Genomic DNA, 25,819 nt, shown 5'->3' on the forward strand with positions numbered 1-25,819 from the left:
CAATTTTTCTTAGGGTTTTATATGCTTCAGTTGAGAATAATATGCAATTGGATCTCAACACCAACACACATCTGCTTCACTTAACATCTTCACTCATTCCCAGTACCTAAAACTAAGAAGTGTCTCATGCACATGTCTCCAGCACAGTTTGTACCCAGAAATCACTGCAGTTTCTGATTGAGGCCACTGAAGTTTCCTCTGATGATTCACATATTGTACACACACACATTCAGAAGTGGGCAGTCACACACAGAGGGGCTGCTGAGTATGGAGTGAGGAGGCACCAGGTTGCGTGGTGAACCACGCTCCTACGCTGACTCACCCGATCCCACGTTCACAGCTGCCCTTTCGAGTCCATTTGTTCCTTCTAAAACCCCTTGTGATAGAAAACCTCTCCGCATTCCATTTGAGCGTCCTGATCAGAACATCTGCTGCACACAGAATAAAGTATGACCTTTTCCCTTTACAAGTGGTCTTGTCTTTATTTCACAGGCTTTTCTTTGGCATGGCAAAGAAGTGTGAAGTGTGAATCATGAAAAGCACTTTCTATCAGAGGAATTCAGAACTAAAGGAAAAGAGAAGGAAACAATTCCAATAAAGCAGCAGAATGTACCAACTGTAAGAAAAGGTTAATGAGAGCATGAGTGTGTGAACATCAAACGCTCCACTTGAGATGTTTTGTGAAGTGAAGCTGTTGGTGAACTAAACTAGTTCAATGCCTCCTACTGTTCCACTTCTTAGAAAACAAGATTCAGGTTTATAAAAAAACAAAACAAAACAAAACAAAAAAGAACAAAAGAGGGCGAAAGTGTGTGATGTGTAGACTATGCAGCAGTGGATTTAGCATTATGTTATGTTTTTTTTTTTTTTTTAAATACTATTACAATTATAGTTGATTAGCAATAACTCTTTTGTCCTGTTTTTTTGTTTGTTTGTTTTATTTTGTAATACATGCTTCTACTCAGCTGAAGATTAGTATTATAAAATCCATCCAAACAGAGAGAAGGAAATTTAATCTAAATAGCTTAATATCCTGTTTGCACCCCATTTCTGTAATAACTTTAAAATGATTTGGCTTTTCAAATGCATTAGTACAAATGGTGCTATTTTGAGGAATATCATTCCACAAAATTGGATTTGTTTTTGTTTTATAATTAATTAACAGCAGAGACATCTAACCTCAAAAACACACCAAAAAACAATCAGATAAAACGTTCATGTTTCAAGAAGATCCTGAAGAACATCACGTTCCGCTGAGAGCAGAAATCCGAAACAGCTATACATGGGCCAATAGTATATCAACAATACACTGTTAAAATCCACAGCTATAATTAACAAAAGATAAGAAATATAACAAGGCAGGAAAACAGGGCAGCAATCCATCATAGAGCCTAGCTCATGGATGCACTCGCTCACACACATACACATAGGAGGAAACTAAAGTAGCCAGAGGTGAGAGGAACCCCATCACACCAAGAGAAACTCCATTCAGGCAAACCTGAGCCTGAGGCAGCGACACTACCCGCTGTGCCACAGCGCCGCTCTCATCTCAGCTTCTCATCAGTAATGCAATCTATCGGCCATTCCACAAAAGAAGCTCAGCTGAGCCTTTTTTCCAGCTGTGATAATTAGCCTGACAGCACTGGCTGCTGTCAGCCGACTCACAGAGCCAAACACCTAAAAAAAGGAGGAAGCCAAAATGTAATCTGTGAGGCACACAGAAGCATGAAGAGCTAGAGTGCAAGAAATTCAGGATTTGGCTCGACAGACGCACAGCTGATCACAAATCAGACTCCAGAGAGAACTTTGATTCAAGCAGCATGTCCCGTGTTACATCCTTGCATGACTGACAAGAAAAAAGATCTAAAGATTCGTACAGAAAGGAATGCACACTAACAGACACTCTCAGAGGTCAGATCAGGGTTACAACAGTTGCCTTTTGTAGGGATGCACCGAAGTGAAAATTCTTGGCCGAAGCCGAATATAATGAAAAACTTGGCCGAAAGCCGAAGGCCGAATACCGAACACGTTTTTTCGTGTTTTTTCCATTTATTTTGCCATTTTTTTCAACATTTCATAAATTAAATAGTCAAAATGTGCTTTTTACTATTTTGTCTTGCTTGTCAAAGAAAAAAATTAATTACAAAAACTACAATTTCAAAATATTTATTTAACACTGAACATTTTTTTTTTTCATTCCAGCAGGCATAGGCTACCAACAAGGCACAATATAACTTTAAATAAATAAATTACTAAAATAAAAATATTCGTATGTGGTCATGTTTGAGCCCCCCTTGAATAGCCTATGTTAGGCCTATAACTGACTGCTGAAAGAATGGAACACTCTGTAGCCTACAACAAAAAGTGCATTAAAAAGTGCATTGACAAGAGTGCAAAAAATGGTTCTACTGGGTTCTATACGGCTGATTATATTGGGGATATATACCGCTCGCGTCCCTGTACACCTTGCGGAGTATTATAGTAGATATAGTATAGTTAGATACGTTGGTAATGTTATGTTCCTTGATAGATTTAGTTAGTTTAAACTATAGATTAGTTCATTTAGTCCCCGCTGGTTTTTCCGCTCCCAGTCCATAGTACTAGTTCATGTTTCTTGTTAGAACTAGTTCATGTTTCTTGTTAGAACTAGTTCATGTTTCTTGTTTTGTGTTTTGACCCTGTTTTCTGTGACCGCGACTTTGATTCCTGCTTTGCCCTATTTATGCCTGTTTGCCACTCGCCCGATAACCCTTTGCCTGTCTTGACTAAATTTTTTGGATTTGGATTTGTCTGCCTGCCCTTAAATAAATACGTCTTTACCTGCTTCCGTACTCTACTCCCTTACGTCTCGCGACGTGACAGAAACATGCTCCGGAACAGAAACAAAACAAACGCACGTGTCCACGGTAAACATCCAAAGAGCACGTAGCTCGTGCACGTAGCTCGTGCATGCACACGCCCCCTCATCAAGGTCGTGACATTCGTGCGTCTCACTCTGGTTGCTAGGCTATTTTGTCGCGTCATCAAACACGTCATTGTTCGGTCAAATTTATTCAGCCTTTTCACTTATTCCTTTCACTTATTTTCACTTTATTAATTTTGCTTGCCGAACATTCGGTGTATCCCTAGCCTTTTGTATATCAGTGTGCGATAAGATTAAATGACAGCCATTCAGGAAAAATGAAACTAATCAATAATACAATAAGTAAAATGAAATAAGCTTCCACTATAAATCTATCAACTACTTCAATACAAAATTACAATTAACTCAGTGGTGCTTTAAAGGTCAAGTGTCCAAGGTACTGAGCTGAATTTCTGAGCCCTTGAACGAGGATCCTTAACCCTCAGCTGCATTGGAATTAGATCTTTTTTCTCCCCAATTTGGTAACCTGCCAATTCCAACCCACCATCTTGCTCTCCCCTATCACATAACAGCTACCAAACAGGAAGGGTTAAGGCTAACACATGCTTCCTCAGAGACGTGTGAAGCCAGTCAACTGCACCTCTGGTCATGATTAATCACATGCGTAAAACAAGAGCTATCTGCCCTTTTACAATACGATCTCACAGAGATTGATGATTGGCTAGTGTCACTGTGATTGACAGGGGAGAGACAGTAATATCATCCCTCCCACCCACAGAGCACAAGCAATTTTTCTTCCTTGGCTCCTGGCCATAAATGGCTGCACAATTTGACCTCCTGATGATAGAGCAAATGATTTCTGTTCCAACGCTCAAGAGCCTGGAAGCAAGTCTAATTTGACATATTTTCTGAATCTGCTTATATTTTATCTCATGAATATGTATGATATTGATTGACACAACACAGACCTTGTACGCAAACAGAGAACTTACTGTAGCTTGTGTTAAAGCAGGTTGTTATTTAATCTCTGTAAGCTTCTGCCGCCAATTTATGTCAAACATCAGACAATCGGTTTGGCCACTGAGAGGAAGTCGAAATTGGATCAGTATCAGGTATCAGAGCTGTATAATTGGGGCCGTTTGGTGCGTCCGTACTTTTTAAACTTTCCCCTTAAACTTTTCCCTTTCACCTTCATGGATGAAAAGCTTGGACTAGATAAGAACAATGGCACACACACAGATTGACCAAAGGTAGAGTAACAGCTATATGATGTAAATTAATCCTGGCATGTGGCCTAAATGTTGAAAATGTTGATACTACATCCATTTTCCGTACCGTACCGTTTTCCGTATCCTACGGAACTCGAGGCACAAGGCGGGGGACAGCATGGATGGGGTGCCAACCCATCGCAGGGCACAGTCACACACACACATTCACACACTACAGACAATTTGAAAATGCCAGTCAGCCTACAACGCATGTCTTTGGACTGGGGGAGGAAACCGGAGTACCTGGAGGAAATCCTGAAGCACGGGGAGAACATACAAGTGCCGCGCACACAGAGTGGAGACAGGATTCAAACCCCCAACCCTAGAGGTAACTGTGCTAACCACTATGCCCTTTTTTGGGCGCTACAAATACGTAAAGAATCACTGAAGAACCTTTTTTTTTTTTTTTTTTACAGTGTACTACTTTAACCTTTGTACCGATACATTTTTGTTCCATACGGCACAAATGATATAAAGGAACATAACAGTGGTACTTAAGGTCAAATCTTATATATAAATTAGATTTAAATGTACACTATCTTCTAGTTCCTTTAACTGATGGAACAAAACTGGTGGTATGAACCCAGTGACAATCATTTGCATTCTTGTTTTTTTTGTTTTTTTTTTACACTATATGGCACTTGTAATGGTAACATTTCTTCTGCATACTTTCACATTATAATAAATCGTTGACTCGATAGCCTTTTTAAAATAAATAAATAAATAAAACTAATGATGCGTTCCTTATATCATCGTATCCCATCACAGTTCACTGATCACTGAATCCATTAGTGTCCACAGCAAGCACAAATCTCATGGCTAAAGCATCGTTGCTCCATCAGGCCCTGGGAGACTTAGTGATGTGAACACACATCACATGCGCATACTGCCATTTACATTTCAGATGAGTTCTTATCTGCTGTGGGAGTGTGTGCCGCCTCCGCACAACTGCGCCAGCATGAATCCCACCTCACTGAGGTGAAGGAGAAGACTTCCGTGCCCATATTTGGTCGTGTCGGAATTCCCCCGCAGTCCTTTCTTTCTCTGCTGCAGTTTATTCGCATTCTCGGCACGTTCAGGCTATACCATCACAGCCCAGCCAGAGGGGGAGTTCAGATGAAGCCATTAGGAGCGACTGTTCATTATCGGAATGCACGGCAGCAGAGGAACCCCATCCAGAGGAACACGGCGATCCATTCAGAGAAAGGCAACAGTGGCTTGTGTGAATCAGTTTGACGAGTGAGAAGGCACACACACAAACACACAAACACACAAACACACAAACACACACACAGCCTAATTTGCATGATAACAATGAAAGAGTAAAGCTTTTTCAAGTGCTCATGTGTGTGCACACGTGATCTGGGACAAATTGAGAAGTGCGTGCTGTTATCCTGCAGCAAGATCAGAGATGAAATGCCTTTGCATAGCCTCCTGTAGACTGTATGCATTTGCAATTCTATCAGACACCAAATCCATCTTCATACTCTCTCCATCAGTAAGAATCCTATTACAACCACGCACTATTCTCGTGCTCTCATTTTCTCAATTCTGGAAAAAGGATGCACAGGGAAGATGGATATTTCCCCTTCCATCCCTCTAATTCCTTTAGTTCAACCCTCAATCTGAGACCAGTCACAATAACTTTTTCCTCATCCTCTGCCAGTCTCATCTCTCACACCCCTCCTCTTTGACCTTGATTGCCCTGGCAGGTTGTCCTACCAATCTGCAATTTTAAACAGCACAGCAGTAGAGAGATTAATCCCATCACTATTCCCTCTTTGCACCAAATTAGTTCCAACATGGCTGCCAAAGGAGCACATTAGTTCACTGTCTAGAAACATTTCAGCCAAAGTGTCACCGCAACGACAATTTACAGGCTTTGGCTTAAGATGAAGGCTGTACAGCTCTGAATGTGATCCTAGAGACATATTTGTATTTGGCTGGTGCAAAACAAGCTACTGAAGAGAGTAAACACTGTTATTTTAGTGGTAGATGGGTCGACACATAATTCGAACAAATACAGATCCTCTTTTTAATGTTTCCTCCAAAGCCACACCCCCAAAACACAGAACAGGACACCTGAATACTAGTGCAAGAAGCAGGTTTTTTTTTTTTTTTTTAAACGGATGTCACATTTCCTCCCCCCCACATCAGAACAGCTGGTTCACTTGTCATCTACACAGCGTGTACTATGACAATGATGTACATACACACTGACACAGATTTGTAAGTCTTCACAAATGTTGCTGGTCTCATTAAAAACCAACATAATATAAGAAGAAGATGAAAACACAAAAAACTGCATCATTTGCACAAATGCCACTTTTGTGTTGAGCTTTTAATAGTGATGTTTTGCAGGCATTTTAATAATCCAGGAATAATGTGACTGCTCATTTGGAAAAAAATGATTTAAGTGAAACTGCCATCTGATTGAACAATGTGTATATTCTGTTTAATTACATCACAATGCACGGGCTAGATAGACCGAGGGATGGAAATTCAACTAATGCTTCTTGATATCTGTTAAGTTAGGACATTTTATGAGCACTCTGCTGAGACTAACATCAATTAAAACCATTGTTCTCAATATTGGGTCCAGGGATCATCAAAGTTCCACAAAGCATAGCCAAGACTTCATGATTTTTTTACTCTTACAATTACCAAATAAAACCACAACCCACCATTATTATCATCATACGTCAATCTAATAACAGTTTTACTAAAAATGTATTCTGTCAGTGGAACTTTCAGAAATAAAATGCTCTATGGCTCCAAAAATATAGGGGAAAAAAATATAGAATTGTAAACATTTAAATAATGTGCCTGATGTTTGAAAAATTGGATCATGTTCCTAAAATAAATATCTTCTAAGATGGTCTGTTGAAATATATTAAGCTTTAAGTTGATTAAAAACCACAATTGGCACTATTCAACACTGCTCATTAAACACAAGTGCATAAATATGGTTCAGACTGCATACACCGTGGATGGAAATGCATATATTTAGCAAGTTTATATATTAACATATAATTCACACAAAATTTTTAATCAGATCTATGTACACAGGCTGATGGAAATCTTTATGTGCATTAAGGCTCTGTATAAACACAAATATAAGAATTGATAAGTGTGAAGGATTTCAAACATGCAAAAGATGAGAAAAATGTGGTGTATCTGGTTATAGAGTGACGCATCTCTAGGCATGGTGCCATTTAAACCTGCAGACACTAGAGGAGTTTTGTTTAATAAGCTAACCACTATATAAACTCATGTAAATCAATAAGCTCACAGACTGAGCATGTTTGAGTAGAAGGTTTGCCATGGAGTACACAGCTAGAATACAACTAGAGTATACGCTCTAACCCACATATTAATCGATACTGGGACAGACTGGACATATAGTGTATGTAGTATGATGACTAAGCCTGTAAGAGCCCGAGCAAATAAACAACACACATTACCAGTGCCAAAGTCACAACGCTACCATCTGTTAGAAGCAGGGTTTGCAGTAAAGTAGGTTAGCATGGTGCCTGATTTAGCTCTTTTCTCTAAGGAAGGTTTGAAAATCCACTCTGTGACCCTGTTCTTCCTAGCCAACAAACGGACAGTGAACATACAAATACTGATTTATAAAATGCCTCATGATACTTATTTCTGAGTGATTTTTGTCTGTCATGGTTCTATTCCCAGACCGCAAATGAGTGACGTCCAACACATACCACATTCCTTTGGAACAACAATGATGATCTAATCTATCTTATGCCAAAACACAACCACAACTCAATCTTGATGATATCATATCTAAAGTGTAATAAGGACCATAAATTCCAGTCAAGCCACATTTCTAAATCTGTGAAAATTTTATTGTCATTGATTACAGTTGGGTCACTTTTGTCCCACGCGTTCCTCCTCATCGTCCCTCCTCATCGTCAGACCAGCCCTTATTTGTCTAAACTCAATTACTTTTCCCAGAAATGATCTGCAGTTAGAACTGTCACTGTCCTTTTTCACATGCAGAGATTAAATAAGGGTATAAATAAACCTCAGAATGATCAAGCATTATATATATATATATATATATATATATATATATATATATATATATATATATATATATATATATATATAAAACTGTGAGAAACGCAGAAATCCTTCATTAGCGTCGACATTTATGTTCAAACATTTCCAAAACCAGCTCTACCGATACCAAACATCGTGTACACGTTCACAGGTATCAGGAAGAGAGAACAAACTTGAAGGCATGTCACGTGCAGATGATGTTTACTTTAGAACTGGTACATGTACAAACCTCCTGAGCTTAAGTTACATCATTTGATGTGTGTGACTTGCCAGGTTCACATGTACCTTACATACCTTAAGACACACTTATTCATGCTTACTGTCTTTGAACGTGATGCTTGGCATTTGTACTGCACTTCATCAATCATGTCAAGAGCAGTGCCTCTGCTACTATATACAGCAGGAAAGAACTGTTGAATAGGACATCAAAGACCTCAATTAAGTCCTCGAATGTGACAGACAAGTGGGAAATCCTTCTTAACGAGATACGATTTGCAAGGATTGACAACACAGTATAAAGGAAAAGATTTTTATTTAGTTGTCTCCAGTACAAAATTTGATACCAATGAGACCATATTCGATTATACACCCCCACTCACAACTACAAGAGTTTGATATACTGCCTACATACTGTGGGACATCAGCTAAGATGGATTCGAACACACACAGACCACAAGATGCCACCAACTCATGCTGGCAGATGCAGACTGAGTCACTCGTGACCACCGACAAGAGGCTTAACACTCAGGGGGAACTGTGAGATTACTAAGCAGCTGCCAGGCCTAACCTCTCCCACACACACACACACTTTACACAAATCTCTGTTTAATTCTCCTATCCAGGACCTGAAAATGTGCCACACTAGGCATAATGACCACATTGATATTGTTTAGTCTGTATTTGGTTCAACAACAGATTGCATACAAATGGTGCTGGAATATACAAATACAAAATACACCAAATTCACTTCATTAGTCTGCAGAAGTGAGACCGTGAGAGCTGAGAACCCAGAGCCCTTTGTGCCAGCTCATCCCGACTGGCAGCCTGAAGCAAGCAAATGAAGCATTCCGCCTCTGCAGGTCATGTGGCATCAATTATCTCGTTGCTGCATCCTCATCGTCTCCAACTGGCACTGCCGGAGTCTGTCTCTTCCAAATCCGGTGCCCAAACAAGGGTCAAAGCGGCAACCCTTCACTTCCAAGCAGATCTGTACTATGTCCATGCTACGGGGCTGAGAGTGACAGGCAATAAACAGAAAGAAAACAATCCCCCAGCCACCTCCAGTCCACATGACACACCCTGCATCCCCAACTGGCATGCTTACACTATGTACTAAAAGTATGTACTCTTTTTGTTAAGAACAAGTACATATTTTTGAGTGTGTATTAAAAGATTATGCAAATATTGGGACATACTAACACGTGTAACGAGAGAGAACGTTGTTGCCCGGAACAGAATACCTTAACTGTAAACAAACTCCTCGCTGCCTTTTTTCTTCCGTTATTCCTTATATAATTTATACTATATCAATTAATTTATCGTTCCCTTGATTTATTTTTCCACATTTCATTTACGCCTCTCTAAAATGCATCCTTGAATTCCCTCATGCAAGGAGTTGTGGGAAATATATCGCTGAAAAAGTGTCCACGGATCCACACTTCGAAAATCTACTGAAATAAAAGACCATACGGGTAACTCCGGGATACCAACATACTACCATTTGGGAGACACTAATTCTCATCTCGGATACTATTTAGTACGGATAGTATTCCAAGTGGGACGCAGGGACAGTCTTTCCTTCAGTACGGACTCATTAGCTCAGCTGGCACTGCTTCTTTCCGATAATCTCTAGAGTTCACCGCAGGCTGCCGAAATAACGATACCGAGTTACATCCTGCACAGCTCGATTGTTCCCCCACTGCCACTGATCAGTCATTACACTAGCACGCTGTAGGTGTCAGTCAGCAACGTCTACAGGGAGCATGGTGTTTACGCAGATTTCTAAAGATCTGTGATGATTTCCTGTTTGTGAAAGGCACTTAATTAAATCTGACAGGGAAAAAAAGCTTCAGATGCACTGGCATCCCTCCTGGTTAGTTATGGTTGCTTCACTTTGATTTATTACACCAGGCTTTCTTGGCAGTAGTAGCAAAAATACACATCTCAGTTTCAGCAGTATCTAAATGATTTCTTTCGAGACTGTACAAAAATTTGTCATTGTGTACAGGTGGGGGCCGGGGGGGGGGGGGGGGGTTGTGTTGGGTCGCACTTTAACTTCACAGCTACAAAACCTGCTCAAGTGACTGAACTTTAAAACCACACTTGACACTGAACGTGCCAATGCAACTTATCACTCCAAGTATCTTAAAGAAGCAGTTTGGAATTTTTCGAGCCAAGTTGCTCGTGAGGCAAGTTGCAATTGCAAGAAAAAAAGAAGAAAAAAAACAACCATTGACAAGCCATCTCTTTCCTACCACCCAATCCCCATGCCCTCTGTTAAAGCTACTGTATGTATTCCATATGAACTGCATGTTAAGGAAGAAGAACAGAGCTGACCATCCCTGTCTCACGTGTAGGAAGAGATCATTTCAATACCAGAAAAATGCAAACAAAAGACTGAAAGGAAAACAAAGGAAGGTGAGCAAAATCTACTGCATTGCAGTGACGCGAATCAGTTTTGTAAAGGTATCTTCAAAATGACAGAATTATAACAGACTTAGAAACATTTTTTTTTAATTACAAACTGCACCTTTAATATTCTGGTCTATTTGAATAACTGTGAGTAAGCACAATTCAGCATATTAGCCAATTGCATCTTAAGCAGAACAGCACAGCTCCAACGCAGTTAATTGTTACAGAACTGAGTCCAGAGCAAACTCCTCAATACTCCGTTCCCCGCTGACCACCACAACCGTGAACCTTATCGGATCAGCACACTTCCTTCCCCCCTCAGATGAAATAAGCCTCGTGTACAGGGTTTAACAGTCCTGATACTTAAGCCCCTACCCAGATGTCCGGAGGATTGTACTAACATGCCTCATTAGGTCAGACGCAGGATTTTGGAAGCACTGGGCAAGTAGGTTTCTATAAAACGGCCACAAGACAGCAGACAAGAGTCGTGTAAGAAAAATCTGAAGACGAGAGTCTGTCCTGCTCCGGGTTGCTGGTCACTATCATGGTTGGATTCAGACATGCTCTGTCCAGCTGTTTTACACAGTCTCGTCTCCATACGTTCTAAAGAAAGCTCCAACAAAACAGACAAGTTTGTGTAGAAGTGTGTGTGTGTGTGTATAGCTTACGCACAGTAGCACTACACTACTGTATATTACACTCATATTGTACACTGAATCAACCAAGATCTAAGATGTTGTTTGGACCACCACAGAAACACCCAGCTGGAGTAACGGAGATGTGCCGTTAACAACCCGACAGTTATGTGTTCAGCGTAGTGATCAAGTGTCACGGAACATTAATAAAAAAAGACCTTGCAAGTGCACACTTCATTTTGCATTTACATAGGTGCGTTATAAACACAACAAACAAAACACAACACAAAACTTACACCAAAGGTCGCAGGTTCTGTTTTCACAAAACAGACCAAACTACTAACAATAAGCTCACCATATGGGAAGCATATGGTTGTGACTCTCACTCATATACACACACACACACACACACACACTCACACTCACAATCACTCACACACACACTCACTCACACACTCATTCACTCACACCCACACACACTCACTCGCTCACACACTCAATCACTCACACACTCACTCACACTCACTCGCTCACTCACTCACACACTCTCACACACACTCACTCACTCACACACACACACACATACACACACACTCACTCTCTCTCACTCACACACTCACTCACACTCTCTCTCACTCACACACACATTCAATCACACACATACACTCACACACTCTCTCACTCACACACTCACTCACACTCTCTCTCACTCACACACACACACACTCACACACACACTCAGACTCACTCACACACTCACTCTCACTCACAGACACACCCACTCACTCACTCACACACACACACACACACACACACACACACACACACACACTCACCTTGTAGACATTCTCCGTTATGCGGTGCACCTCGTCGGCTCGGGACATTTTAGAGGTTCCAGTCACAACCATGGACAGGAATTTATTTCCCACTACGAGACAAACGACAGCGTGACAGAGAAAACTTCAGCTGTGAGAGAGCAGATCAGCACTGCAGTGTGACACAGAGACGCTGAGCCAGAGAGAGTACCGGCCGCTCTGTTTTATACGGAATTCTCTCTCTCTCTCTCTCTCTCTCTCACTGTGTGCCCACGCGCGGAGGAGAGCCGGCGCGAGACTGCTGATGTCGTCACTGAGGGATGCTCTCTATTCGTCCGAAGCTCCGCCCAAAGCTCCGCCCACCACCGGGAAGAAAACCATTCATGCGGAATCGCTCTAAGGCTCCGGCGGATGGATGGATGGATGGATTGATAGATAGATGGATGGATGGGCTAATTATTATTATTATTTTTTTTAAATATAAGAACTTATTCTTTATCATCTAAGCCTAGCGTACCTGAGATTAAATCTGATATATAAAATAAAACACATATAGACACATTCATCTTCAGTCAGTGCTTCATCCTGAGCTCAGTGATCTTGGAGTCTATCCCCTACAACACTGTAGTTGTGATCCAGACTCTGTACTAGGAACACTGTAGTGTACTGGAGTTGACACTCTACTCTGATAATAGAGATGCACCACCAATTTCAGGACCCAGTGAACACTGTTGAACCTAATAGGCTACATTCGTACCAGCACCACAGATTACCATGTCAGTGTCAGTGCTGAGATTCATCCATTTTCTGTACCACTTATCCTACACAGGGTTGCAGGGAACCTGGAGCCTATATCCCAGGGGACTAGGACGGAGTGCCACAAGGCCCTGGATGGGATGCCAACCCATCACAGGGTACAGTCACACACACACACACATTTAAATTTGGAAATGCCAATCAACCTACAATGCATGTCTTTGGACTGGGGAAGGAAACCAGAATACCTGGAGGAAACCCTGAAGCACGGGGAGAACATACAAACTCCACGCACATAAGGCAGAGGCAGGAATCGAACCCTCAACCTCAGAGGTGTGAGGCAATGGTGATGGGTGATTTGGATGAGTCAGTGGATGTCCTATAAGGTGATCCCTTTCCATTCATGGGTGTGCAAACTGTGCAGGTTTTTATCCATAACAGATGATTTGTAGGATGAACACATTTCTCAGCATCACTTTGTAAACGAATAAAATTCACACCGATATTTCATGTCAAGCGAATATGTATTTGCCAAATAATTTGACTTATTTTGGGATGATGACACAGCCACTGTAGGCTATTGTACAATAGTATATCGTGCACATGATCCATCCCACCCTTCTGTGTACCAATTTAGACACGTGGGCTGCGTTCAAAACCGCATTCTACAGTATTATATAAAAAAATATACGCCAAGAATAGATTTCAGTGGTGGTGTAGACTATTGTTTTAAGAGTGTAGTATGGTTAGTGAAGTAATATGCAGTTTTGGATGTGGGGATGATGTCTGAATGGCACAATAAAGTCTAACTCTAAACCTGAGCTGTGTACGCTAGATGTGTGTATGTGTGTGTGTGTGTGTGTGCGCGCGCGCGCGTGCGGGGGCGAGGAGCGGTGCTGAACACGCAACACTTACAGCACTGCGGATTCCTGGCGGAGGTGGAGGAGTGTGTGTGTGTGTGTGTGTGTGTGTGTGTGTGTGTGTGATGTAGGCGAGGGATCCCTCCGTACTTTTTCACATCATGACGGATGAAACCCACGCAGAACACTTTAGCGGGGTTTAATTGTGGGTTGCACGAACAGGCGTTCCTCCTCTCTCTCTCTCTCTCTCTCTCTCTCTCACTCACTCACTCACTCACTCACTCACACACACACACACTGGCCTTTAAGAATGTTCCAGTCTTTCCAAATTTAAAAGGAGGACGCACATTTTAAAGGTCAAGGAAAGTCACCTACTGTAATGGACCATCCTGCTTTTGTTACTATCCGGCTACACACACACACACAGGTTTGTATTCCTATCCATGTGAAGACCTTCCTTCCATTGACCATTATTAATCCATCTGCTTAATGGTATGCCTACAACCCAAACCTAACCTTAACCTGAGTAACCTAAAGGAAACCTTTGGGCTCTTTTAGGTTCTTAAATAATAAGCTGTAGTTTTTGTACATTTAAAAAAAACAAACAGAATCCTGTGGGGACCAGCCAAATGTGCCCACTCAGACAGTCCCATCCTTGTCAGGACATTAGGCAAACATTTTAAAGGTCAAGGAAACTCAGCTACTGTAGCTAATGGACCATCCTGCTTTTGTTACTATCCAGCCACACACACACACACACACACACACACACACAGAATTGATTCTACATCATTGTGAATGTCTTATCTGGAGTCTGTTAACACAAAGGCGCAGTGTAAATAACCGAGCTGCAAAATGATGAGGGATCAGTAGCCAGGATTAAAGGTTGTTCAGCGTCATTACACAGCAGTGAAATCGGATTAAGTCCGAGGCAGTGTTGAAGCTGAACTGCTGTGGAAGATACTAATACCTTGTAAAGAGACAGAAACTGTGCCACGTAAACAGACAATGGTGCAGGTCCAGGATCAAGTGCAGGCTTATACCTTGTTAACAATAATATTTCAAACAAATAGAGAAAATGAATGGATCAAAAAGGTGCTACAGACACCTGCTACAGAGGTTTGATCAACACCATTAAATGCCTACGGAGCGGTTCCTCTTCACCATTATCTGCAGCTAGAAAGCTTCGGTACCTGAATGAACACTGAGTACATTCTCAAACTTTCATGGAGGAACCATTCAGGACCACCCTAGCCACTAACCTGCCTCCACATGAGCCACTGACTGAGAAGACTTACTCATATCCAGAATTATTCACCAACACAGCACTCTAGACACTTGTATGTAAAAAGAAAAAAAGAAAAGAAATATTAGCACCCTCAAACATTTACTCATAATGGAAAAAAGTCTCCAAAGCATAAAAGGCTGCTCTGCCCTCTAGTGGTCCATAACATCCATCTTTAATGAAACCCACAGCAAAATAAAAAATGATTCAAAATAATTTTATTGTTGCAAAATAACAAAATTAAATTTGTATAATCAGACTTAAGACTATGAAGAAGTGCTGGACAGCTATGAGTACAGAGCAGCTGAGTGCAGTCCAACATGATAGTGATAAATCATAATAGAGAGAAAAAAGTATATTTATTGGCTTGTGTATTGTGTATTCTAGAGAAGAACTAACTTTGGGTTTAAGAAATGTTTCCACATCTTAAAAAATAAACCTTGAGTCGGGGAAAAAAGGCTCAAGTAAATCACTGAGATAAAAAAAATTAAAGTATGACTGCATTCGTTGGCAATGTGAAGAACGTTAAAATGGGGTATACAACCTTCTAATCCAACAGACGTAATCCTCCTAAATCAGACAGGAGTGTTGTAAGCACCCGTGTAGAGAGGTAATAAAGTGAAGGAGCTTTTACACAGCATTTATTAGCCTATAATTCTGACAAGATACTGGTATAAGCCTCACATGCAGTTTATTACAAGTCGGGGTGGGGAGGGGGATGGGATGACGATGACAAAATCCCTTATACCTGGCCAGAAGGTTTACTTACATACATACACACACACACATACACACATACATATATATATATGGTTAAATCATGAAAGACCTGGAAGGTAAGATTAAAAATATCACTGGTCTGAAGAGTCACAAGTTAATGATGATGTATTTAGTTTAAAAAAAAAATAGTAATGGTAGGAAAACAAATAAAAAAACAAACCTTTTCTTCATTAGACCAGGCACTGACAAATACACAGGGAAGAATCAAGCACTTTTTCATTGGACAGTGCAGTATGGCAAGAAGCCAGCGATCCTGTTTTGTGTTGTTTACTTTATCAATTGACCTGTACTGCAGTTAAACAATCAGTTACCAAGCAAAACTAGTGATTGGTCAATCATAATAGTCATAGAACTGTCTCTTGAGACAGATTCCTATTTGGAAAAAATAAAACTCAATTGACAATACAGCAGAGCATAATAGGGTCTCTCAAAATTTCCACCAAGTGCAATGCTGTTTGTCAATTCATAGAAAACAAAACAAGTAAAAAGTCAGACCTGCAAACTCTGCTGTCGTTGTATGGGAAAATAAAAGATAAGGTGTAGTAAGTGTAAACTGTACGGCACTGTCCAGCAGAAAAGCCCCATTAGATGGACTGTAGATCTGAGAGAACTATGATGGGCCGTAAACAAAGCTCCCATGTTTAAGGGAGTCCTCTTGAATGTTTCTAGAAAGTTTCTTTTCTAGAGAGGAGAGAGTTGTCATCTACGCCCAGGAGTTACAGGAACAATATAAAAGTGCATTGGTGAGGCTCTACAAAGCCAACAGCTCTCTCTCCGGCTTCTTCTTCACAATTTCCTTCTTCCGCTCTGAAACAATTCCAAAGGGTCAATGTTAATATTATTATAATATATACAGTACAAAGAAATGTACAAATAAATGTAAGGTATGATAACATTGTATTCCTTGAAGGTCACTTCAGACAGAAACTCTAGTCTGAAAACTTTCAAATAAACACATTCAAGGTCTCAAGAAAGCTTTTAAACACTAAAAGCAGCCTCTAAATATACAGAAACTTGTGTGTAGTTCAGAGCACTTCACTGTCACTAGGAAATAGTAGACTGTTTTACTCTTCTGTGGCTTCTTGTCATTTTAAAAATTCTGCACTCTACATCCAGAATTTTGATAGCGCATAGTGTCTCTTCTCACTCTCTTCAGTAGTGCATAAAATGGATGGATCTGAAGCACTGATCTGCTTTACCATCGCCTGGCGAACCATTTTCTTGGCCTGCACCAGTCAGGTTCAACCCAAAGTTACCCCTTATGCTGTCGTTTCTTTCTTCTAACCCAGCTACAGGGATTGTATTTAGGTCCAGATGGCTTTTGGGGTGGCTGTGGTTCAGGTGGTAGAGTGGGTAGTCCACTAATCGTAGGGTTGGGAGGTCCGATTCCCGGCCCACGTGACTCCACATACCGAAGTCTCCTTGGGCAAGGCACTGAACCCCAAGTTGCTCCCGATGACAAGTTAGCACCTTGCATATCAGTTCTGCTACCATTGGTGTGTGAGTGTGTGTCTGAATGAGTGAATGAGACACAGTGTAAAGCGCCGTGGATAAAAGCGCTATATAAGTGCAGAGCATTTAAGTGCAGACCAATCTGAGCTACGAGATGTCATCAGTTAAACAGGCTGAATCCTGAACAAACCTCATAGAGTGAATAGGCAGAAGTTGTAAAGCTTTTAAATAAGATTTTTTTTTTCGGTCTTGAGTGGACACTAAGACTATTTTGAAAAGACTCTATAAGCTTTTTACATACCAGTCCGGAGATCTGGCTTTTAAAGCTCTGATTTAGCTGTGATGTGATGTACCAGAGACAAAAAGACCAAAAAAAAAAAAACCCCAAACAAACTCCAAAACAGTCTAATCAATCTAAACACAGCTAAGTAACATGGTGGTTTAAAACCCATCTATACACAAAACAAGAGTGAGCAGTGCACCAAGAAACAGGACAAACTCTCTCTTTCCCCCTACAAATTTACACAGTAGTTTAACAACTACAGAAAATAGTTCATGTTGACGGTTACCCAATACAGTTAATTCAGAGATAATGAACAGCATCTCCCTCAATCATAAGAAATGAGAAGCAGTAATGCTCTAAAAACATTATGAGGTGAAAAAAAAATACTGATTGAGCTTGTACGGTGTTAGTCCATCATGTCACCTCACCTACTAAAAGAAGCAACACGATAGCACTAGAGATTAACTAATTAATCTCTCTGCTAGGTAAAATGCAGTGCAGAAGAACTGGAAATATCCCAGTTATCTGCGAGTCAAATGTAAATGCCCTCTCCACACAGCACATCATCCAATAATTGGTTTCCTTTAGATGTTCACCAACTACAAAGCCACTGTTACACTGGGGTACAGTCTGCTAATTAAGAAGGTCTGTTCAAATTAATACTCCAGTTATAAGCCAATTAAAACACTACCCTCTAAATAATTTACTACGTCCATAACCCTAGTTTAAAGGGGTAATTCCTTTACATTCCTCTGAACAGTTTAATGAAAAGGCTGTAAAAATAAATGCCAGTTTAACAGCCAATAATGCCAGTTTTTGTATGTTTTCATATCTGAATACAGCCTGTTTGTAAAAACCCGTTGTATGTATCCCAAATGCTAGCAATACCAGTGAAAACCTATATATTCAACAAAAACGTATAACTGTTGCTATCGTGACGTGTTCTGTGATATATTTCCAATGTAAGATGCCACATCATGGCTTTGAGTGAAAGCCGAACCTATACTGTAAGTTTTCTGCTATGGAATAGTTATGAGGGCAGAGGACGAGGCTTTGTAGCTCATCAGTAACACGTAACATCACAGTAGCCTCACTGTTATAACATTAATGACAACAAGAACTTGTTTCATGGATATTCCGCAACATTAAACGCAACTAGAAATGAATACAAATTAGGACGCATCATGTGATATTGATAATTTTACAATAATAACACTCCTTTTTTGTGTATTTCCTTACATAAGGCATGTGTGTGTGTGCTACAGAGTGAGAATACACACCTGGCTCTTGATCTGGAATCTCTGGTAATTGCTCATCAGGCACCTCAGGAAGCTCAACATCTCCCTGCGCGTGCGCGCACACACACACAGATAATCAGACGATGCAAAAGACACCAAGAAAGCACTTCAGTTACGTGAATAGACAACACAAACACACACCTGAGTGATAGCCTCCAGCTCTGCTAATACAGCATCCTCGTCCTCTTGCGTCAGAGAGCCTGCCAGAATGTCATCAATTTGCTGCACACAGGAATAAATCCAGCAGTTACACAAAAAACACAATCAGTGCTCTTTAGCTGTGAAAAAACTAATACGCGACTTACACGTTTACTAAAACTCGGACGTACTGTATAAACTGACTGCGGAATTTAGACACTCACCTTCTGGTACTCAATGCATTCCTGGGTCTCATCCATGATCCTCTCCACGTCTTCTATGGACATCACCTGCATTAACAAGACAAAGAGGATTAAAACAGGGAATACGACTCGCCGCTTTCCAACTGAAGTGCATTCTTAAAGTCCAGGCTATACGATACTTCTGTACCAGTCTGCCGACAAATACTCCAAAGAAAGAAAGAAAATATGGACCACATTACAGGTAAATACAATAGGAGTAAAATGTGTAGGTTAAGTCCCAAACCTCATTGGCACATTAAAATAAGTACACATACCTCATGCATTTTCTTTAAGCAGTCATTGCCAACCTTCAGTCCTTCAATCACCTTCATCTCGATCTGTGCAAACTCAATGTCTTGAACCTGTGGGAAGAAGCAGAAGGGGTCCTATAATCTCCTGTACCATAATATACAAAAAGGCTATAATTACTCAGATCAATAATACATTGATTAATGGCAGGATGGACATGTAGGTCTGTAAAATAAATGCTTTGCATCTATACTCTGGTAGTTCCCAAACTATGCACTACAACTGTTAACCACTGAATGATTTAATATTCCAACTAAAATGAACAGATTGTAGTTGAGATATCGTGTTCCACAAAATGCCCATTTGTAACGAGGCAATATTTTAGGGGTGTGCTTGAACATCGATCGAACACTGTGTTGCCAATTCCCTGTCCGAGTGCTTAAATATTGAAATTGCTATTTGGATATTATGCTGAATCACAAGAGGTTGTGGAAAACATGGCATCACTAAACTTGCTTACTTAGAGCAGTGCAACCGTCTGAATCCTGAATCACACAAGCATCCTGCACATCTCTTGATCCATCAGCAGAACAGCATACACCACAGCAGCTTAAAAATGGAATTCAGTTCATGGAAATATGCAGGAAAATATATGGACTCTCTGCCTCAGCTTTAGAGAACTGTCGAGCTGTTTTTTCCTCACATTTACTCTCCAATTTGTTCGCCAGCAAATTCCCACCCACCAGCCAGCTCGTCACTAACACACGACACCTACCAATGAAAGGGGGTGAAGGCTAACACGTGTTTCCTCCGAGACACATGAGGCCAGCCAGCTGAATCATTTCGAACTGCTACTCATGCTGCGTCACACGGAAAAGCACGCACAGCCACACACAGCCAAAAATTAGCTAGTGTTAGTTATATGCCATCCCTCCCACCCAGACTGGCCAATTTTGCTCTCAAGGTTACCGGCCACAGATGGCTGAACTTGCGATCTCCTGAGTACAGAGCGAATGCTTTTCCGTTGAGCCACTCGAGAGCAGTGTTTAAACAGAAAATTAAATCCTCTTTTAAAAACCTCACTATGGGCTAGAACACCTCTAAAAGCACATAGTTGTGTAGACATTCAACATATGCACTGGCTGTGAATTATGTTCATTATTTCTATATAATATTTTGGCCAAACACAAAATAGACCAAGAGGAAAATTTATGTTTACATGGCATGTCCGTATTAGCCGGAGTCTTTTTATCCACCTTCATGCAGTTATTAAGTTTATTTACCATGCGCTCTAGGTTGCTTATCTGGTTCTCCGTCTTGTCCAGAAGTTGTTCCTGGTAGCGTTTTTTCTTAAGCAACAGGAGAGCTTTCCTGCAAAAACACAAGATGTTGTATTTCTTTAACATGGGAAACCTTAGTGCCTGAGCTATGGTACAACCAGAACTGAAGGCACCAACGACATACCACTGGTGGCTATCATTCAAAAGACATATTTGGTTCTAGTTGAAATACAGTTGTCATATGTTGTTTTTCCTGGATTTCTGGATTTCAGCACAATTAAGACTGATATGATAAACATGATAAACACAAATTCTGACAGGAGAGAAATGCACACACATTTCAATTCAATTTAGTTTTATTTGTACAGTGCTTTTAACAATGGTCGTTGTCCCAAAGCAGCTTTAGAGAAATATATAAATTCAGGATATAGATTTTAAATGTATAAATTTATCCCTAATGAGGCGACAATGGTAAGGAAAAACCCCCCGAGACAACATGAGGAAGAAACCTTGAGAGGAACCAGACTCGAAAGGGAACACATACTAATCCGGGTAACAACAGATAATGCGATTATAAATAAATCCCTTCTATAACTGTGTACTACACAATCAAATAGGGCAGTTGTGTAACCAGGAAATTCATTACGGTTTTCACATGAAGTCAGTTTTGTTGAACTTATCCACTGTTCACTGATAGAGATTTGAGTGCAAAACTGTTTGTGGCAATTGCAGTCCTAAAACTATCATAGCAATTGTAGTCCTAAGCCATCATAGTATAACTGTTCATTTGAACTGAGGTCCAAAGCCAATTTGGTCATGTCCAATTCCCATCCATCAGGCATCTCTCTCCTATCATACGACACCCACCAACCAGGGAGGGCGAAGGTGATCACGTACTTCCTCCGAGGCACATGAAGCTACCCGAATTCAACTTTTCAAACTGCTGCTCATGCAACGTCAGATGTGGCGTAACATACTCAGAGAAAAGCATGATCCTCCCACTTCCACATGCGTGAGCTCACAGTCGCCTGTGATTGGTTAGTGTTGATAGGTGGAGAAAGAGTATGCCACCACTCTCTCCTTAAGATCATGGCCAATTTTGCAGTTTTGTGCTGTGGCATCATGGGGATTAGAACTCGCGATCTCCAGATGATAGAGCGAATGCTTTTCTGTTGTGCACTTACAATATTGTCAAAGCATTGAAATGACAAATACATGTTTCTACTCACTCAATATTCAACATATCAGATATTTTACACCCAATATTTTTTCTCATGTAATGAGAAATATTTACATATGACAGTAGGTCTGCACTGTAATAAATAATAATATTGGACGTTTTCATTTGATTTTTTTTACACCCACCACCAACCCCTTCTTCATAGGACCATAAAAGACTTAGTGTTATTAGATGCTTCAATAACTAAAGTCAAGTAAAGAAGGGGAATACATAATAATACATATATGAAATAAGTACCGAGACACAACACACCCCTGCTGAAAAACAAAACAAACAATAGAAACCCTCAGAATTTGTAATGGTTTTAATGGAAACTGTAATTTAATGGAATACTGGTAATTTGTTGCCTTATATTGGTGGCATGTTATGTCTAGATACCATTACAGACCAATAATGGTAATGTTTTGTAATGGTATTTGTAATGGAAACAACTGGAATTTCTGTGATGGTTTCTATTGTTTTTTTTTTTTTTTCCCAGTAGGGACAAAAATAAAACCACATGTATTTGCACTTCTACTCACTCCTTCTTGCCATCATGCAGCAGCTGCTTGGCCAACTGTCTCTCCTTCCCCAGCTGTAGAGTGATCTTCTTCTGATACTGCTTCAGTTTATCTCTCTGCTGCTTCAGTTGCTGCACTCAACATGAAGAAAATGACAGAAATGTCATTTGACCATGACCATGTCTGATGTGATATTATTTGGGTGGTTAGCTTTTTTCTTTTTAAATCATTCTCTAACCCTTCGTCCAATTCACACTACTACTATGGCAAGAAGAATGGTCCTACTGCAGAGAATGGTCGATATCTAGGCATAATATTTTACAAGTATGACATAAAACATGCCAGGAATTACGGTTACAGGAAAATAATCGGTGACAGGGTGGTGTGATGTGGCCCGTCACTCATACATTTGAACTGTTTATAACAACTTTGTGTTGTGGAAGGTCTATGTGACTCGTTAGTTGCATTTGATCCCTTATGTTATAGCAGCCATAAACAGTAATTCCCTCACCAGCATCTTTTTTTTTTTTTAAATAAGTTAATAATACAACAATGAAGACTTTCTCATGGTGGAAAACCTACTGAGAGTATTTTCGCACTTGGCTCATTTGGAGCATTTGTTTTAGAACCTGATACGTTTCAACACGTATGAACACTGCAATCGTGCTTGGATACGCACCAAAACAATCGGTCCGAGACCACCCGAGGCGGTCTGAGCACGATTGCAAACAAACTCTGGAGCGGTTTGTGTCTGGTGAGCAAGCAATCCGACCCAACGGACCAACCCATCGAGCATCGCATGACAGGAACCGCGTTAGGTAAAAAGTGTGCTTGTTTTGCTAATGGCTCGCAACATAAGTCGCGGTTTAACTTGGACCAAAGACGAGGGAAACAGCTCAGTAAAATTTGGTCTGGAACATATTTCTGAAAATCCAAGGATTAGAAGGTGTTTAGTGAGTGTCTCAAGGAGATGGGCTTAATCACTCCAGGAAGCATATAAATGAGATCAATTACAAACAGGCACACAGTGGCTTAGTGGTTAGCATGTTCACATCACACCTCCAGGGTTGGGGGTTCGATTCCCACTGCTGCCCTGTGTGTGTGGAGTTTGTATGTTCTCCCTGTGCTGCGGGGGTTTCCTCCGAGTACTCCAGTTTCCTCCCCCAATCCAAAGACATGCATGATAGGCTGTTTGGCATGTTCAAAGTGTCCATAGTGTATGAATGTGTGTGTGATTGTGCCCTGCGATGGATTGGCACCGCATCCAGGGTGTCCCCAGCCTTGTACCCAATGCTCCCTGGGATAGGCTCCAGGCTCCACTCGACCCTGAAGGATAAGTGGTATAGAAAATGGATGGATGGATGGAAATTACAATAACTACAGCTAAAAATAAGCTTGTGGAGCTGCGGTCTCTCCATCTTGAAGGACGACTGCAAGAGCAAAACCCCGGAACATAAACAGACGTACTCTGACCAATGAGAGGACAGTTTACTCACGTGACAACACATTTTGGTACCCTTGTGAAAGCGAGCCGAGCCAAGGAGAAAAGTACAACATTGTAACAATTTAATTTCCCATTTCGGAACAAAGCACACATCTACAGGTCTGAAAACGCCCCAAGACTCGTTCTATAAATGTCTCCTTACAGAAAGCTTCACCATATCAATAATTATATGGTTTTTACCCTGCTGAATTATATTTTTAACCAGTTTATAGTTAGGTTTAGATTATGTGGTATGTCCGTCACACAAGTCCCTGTGAATGAGCTGTTACCGTAGAAACAATTATGTATTAGAAAGAGTGCATATTAATATAAATTTCTGATTTGTCTTGAAGATGGAACTACAGTCAGAGATGCTGACTGATCAGACTCGAGAATTCAACAGCTATGTGGTCTAATATTTAATAATTCTACCATTAACAACAATAATAATAAGAATTATTATTATTATTATTATTATTATTATTATTATCTTTAATAATAATAATAATAATAATAAAGACCTTTAGCTATCTCTTGGACCAAATCTCTCAGTTAAAACAATCATATTAGCTTGAAGCTAAGCGAAACAAAACTGAAAGTTAAGTAGGTAGCTACACCTGCTTAGCTAGCTTAAGAAAGATAATGAAATAAATACAAAAAAAAACCTAATTTAAAACTCTAAGAAACAACACCCCAGATGATAACGTGGGTATTTGTAAAAAAAATCTACACCACCACAGCTACCATGAATCAATAACTAATCTGTTATCATTATCACATTATCATTAACTTTTACTCAAAGTAAGTTTCCTCTTAGACAAACCACTCCCTGTTTACTAGCAATATCAGCTACCCCCCAAAAAAGCTAAAGCATATTTTAGATAAACAGTTATGATTATGATGTCAGTCAAAATGATATAAAGACCCCTAGCACTACAATAAAAATAAAAACAACTAAAATATTATCTTGCAAAACAAAAATATTTCTCTAAAAGCCTTTCCTGTTCTGTGGTTAGCTAACTGACTAGCATGGGAGCTGTCGTTCCTCACCAAAACAGCTTTGTCCTGTTCTGTGACTCGACTTCGTTTCTTTTTGCCAAAAATATTTCCCATTGCGATGCAGCATCCCGCACTGTCTCCCCAAACAAGACTTTCTCAATCGTTAAATGCTCAAAATCCCATTTTTACTCCGTTTAAAGCTAGCTGTAACGTATTACAAAAGCATTAGCAATGTGAAGGCGGCGGCCATCAACGTTTGAAATAAGCAGAGTGCTGCCTGAGCATACATTTCAAATGGAAAGTCTCAGACACGTATGGGAAATATGTCTATTTTATTCTGATTAGATTTTAGATTTAGATTCAAGAAACAAGGCAAAGAACGTTTAGAAATAAAGTTCTGGAATCTAGATCCAGCCTCGTCTCCTAAAAGTAATGTTTAAATGTTTCCTTCATATCTTAGGAAAGGAAAAGCGGTAAGCTCAGCAGAAGTGGGACATCAGGTAAAGGGATAAAGAGGAATACATTTCATGCTAGCTAACCCTTTACTTTACATATCAAGAGCTAATACATTTTTAGAGTCATGAATAATTACCCCAAGGGTCTTTGTCATATTTTTCTTTTCTTTTCTTTCTTCCTTTCTTTCTTTTTTTTTTTAATTGAAAACAGCATGTAACAAACA

At 40.3% G+C, this 25,819-nt stretch overlaps 2 protein-coding genes across 3 annotated transcripts in view; both read right to left on the minus strand.

Annotated features, from left to right (window-relative positions):
- The window catches only part of baiap2b (BAR/IMD domain containing adaptor protein 2b), a 63,738-nt gene extending 49,070 nt beyond the window's left edge, over positions 1 to 14,668 (minus strand). For both annotated transcript variants that reach the window (XM_053639268.1, XM_053639267.1), the window contains exon 1: positions 12,317 to 14,668. In XM_053639268.1, the coding sequence (XP_053495243.1) occupies positions 12,317 to 12,388 (72 nt within the window). In that variant the 5' untranslated portion in view covers positions 12,389 to 14,668. The remainder of the gene's footprint in view (positions 1 to 12,316) is intronic.
- A 729-nt stretch (positions 14,669 to 15,397) lies between these two features.
- chmp6b (charged multivesicular body protein 6b) lies at positions 15,398 to 25,412 on the minus strand. The gene is made up of 8 exons (XM_053639269.1): positions 25,192 to 25,412; positions 22,680 to 22,789; positions 20,922 to 21,009; positions 19,665 to 19,751; positions 19,372 to 19,437; positions 19,151 to 19,231; positions 18,992 to 19,055; positions 15,398 to 16,783 (listed from the first exon to the last, which is right to left on the minus strand). Exons 1-8 carry the CDS (start codon positions 25,252 to 25,254, stop codon positions 16,728 to 16,730), a joined length of 615 nt encoding a protein of 204 aa, XP_053495244.1. The 5' UTR covers positions 25,255 to 25,412; the 3' UTR covers positions 15,398 to 16,727.
- Between the last annotated feature and the right edge of the window lie 407 nt (positions 25,413 to 25,819).

The sequence above is a fragment of the Ictalurus furcatus genome, chromosome 13 (genome assembly GCF_023375685.1).
Source record: "Ictalurus furcatus strain D&B chromosome 13, Billie_1.0, whole genome shotgun sequence".
NCBI classification, from domain to species: domain Eukaryota; kingdom Metazoa; phylum Chordata; class Actinopteri; order Siluriformes; family Ictaluridae; genus Ictalurus; species Ictalurus furcatus.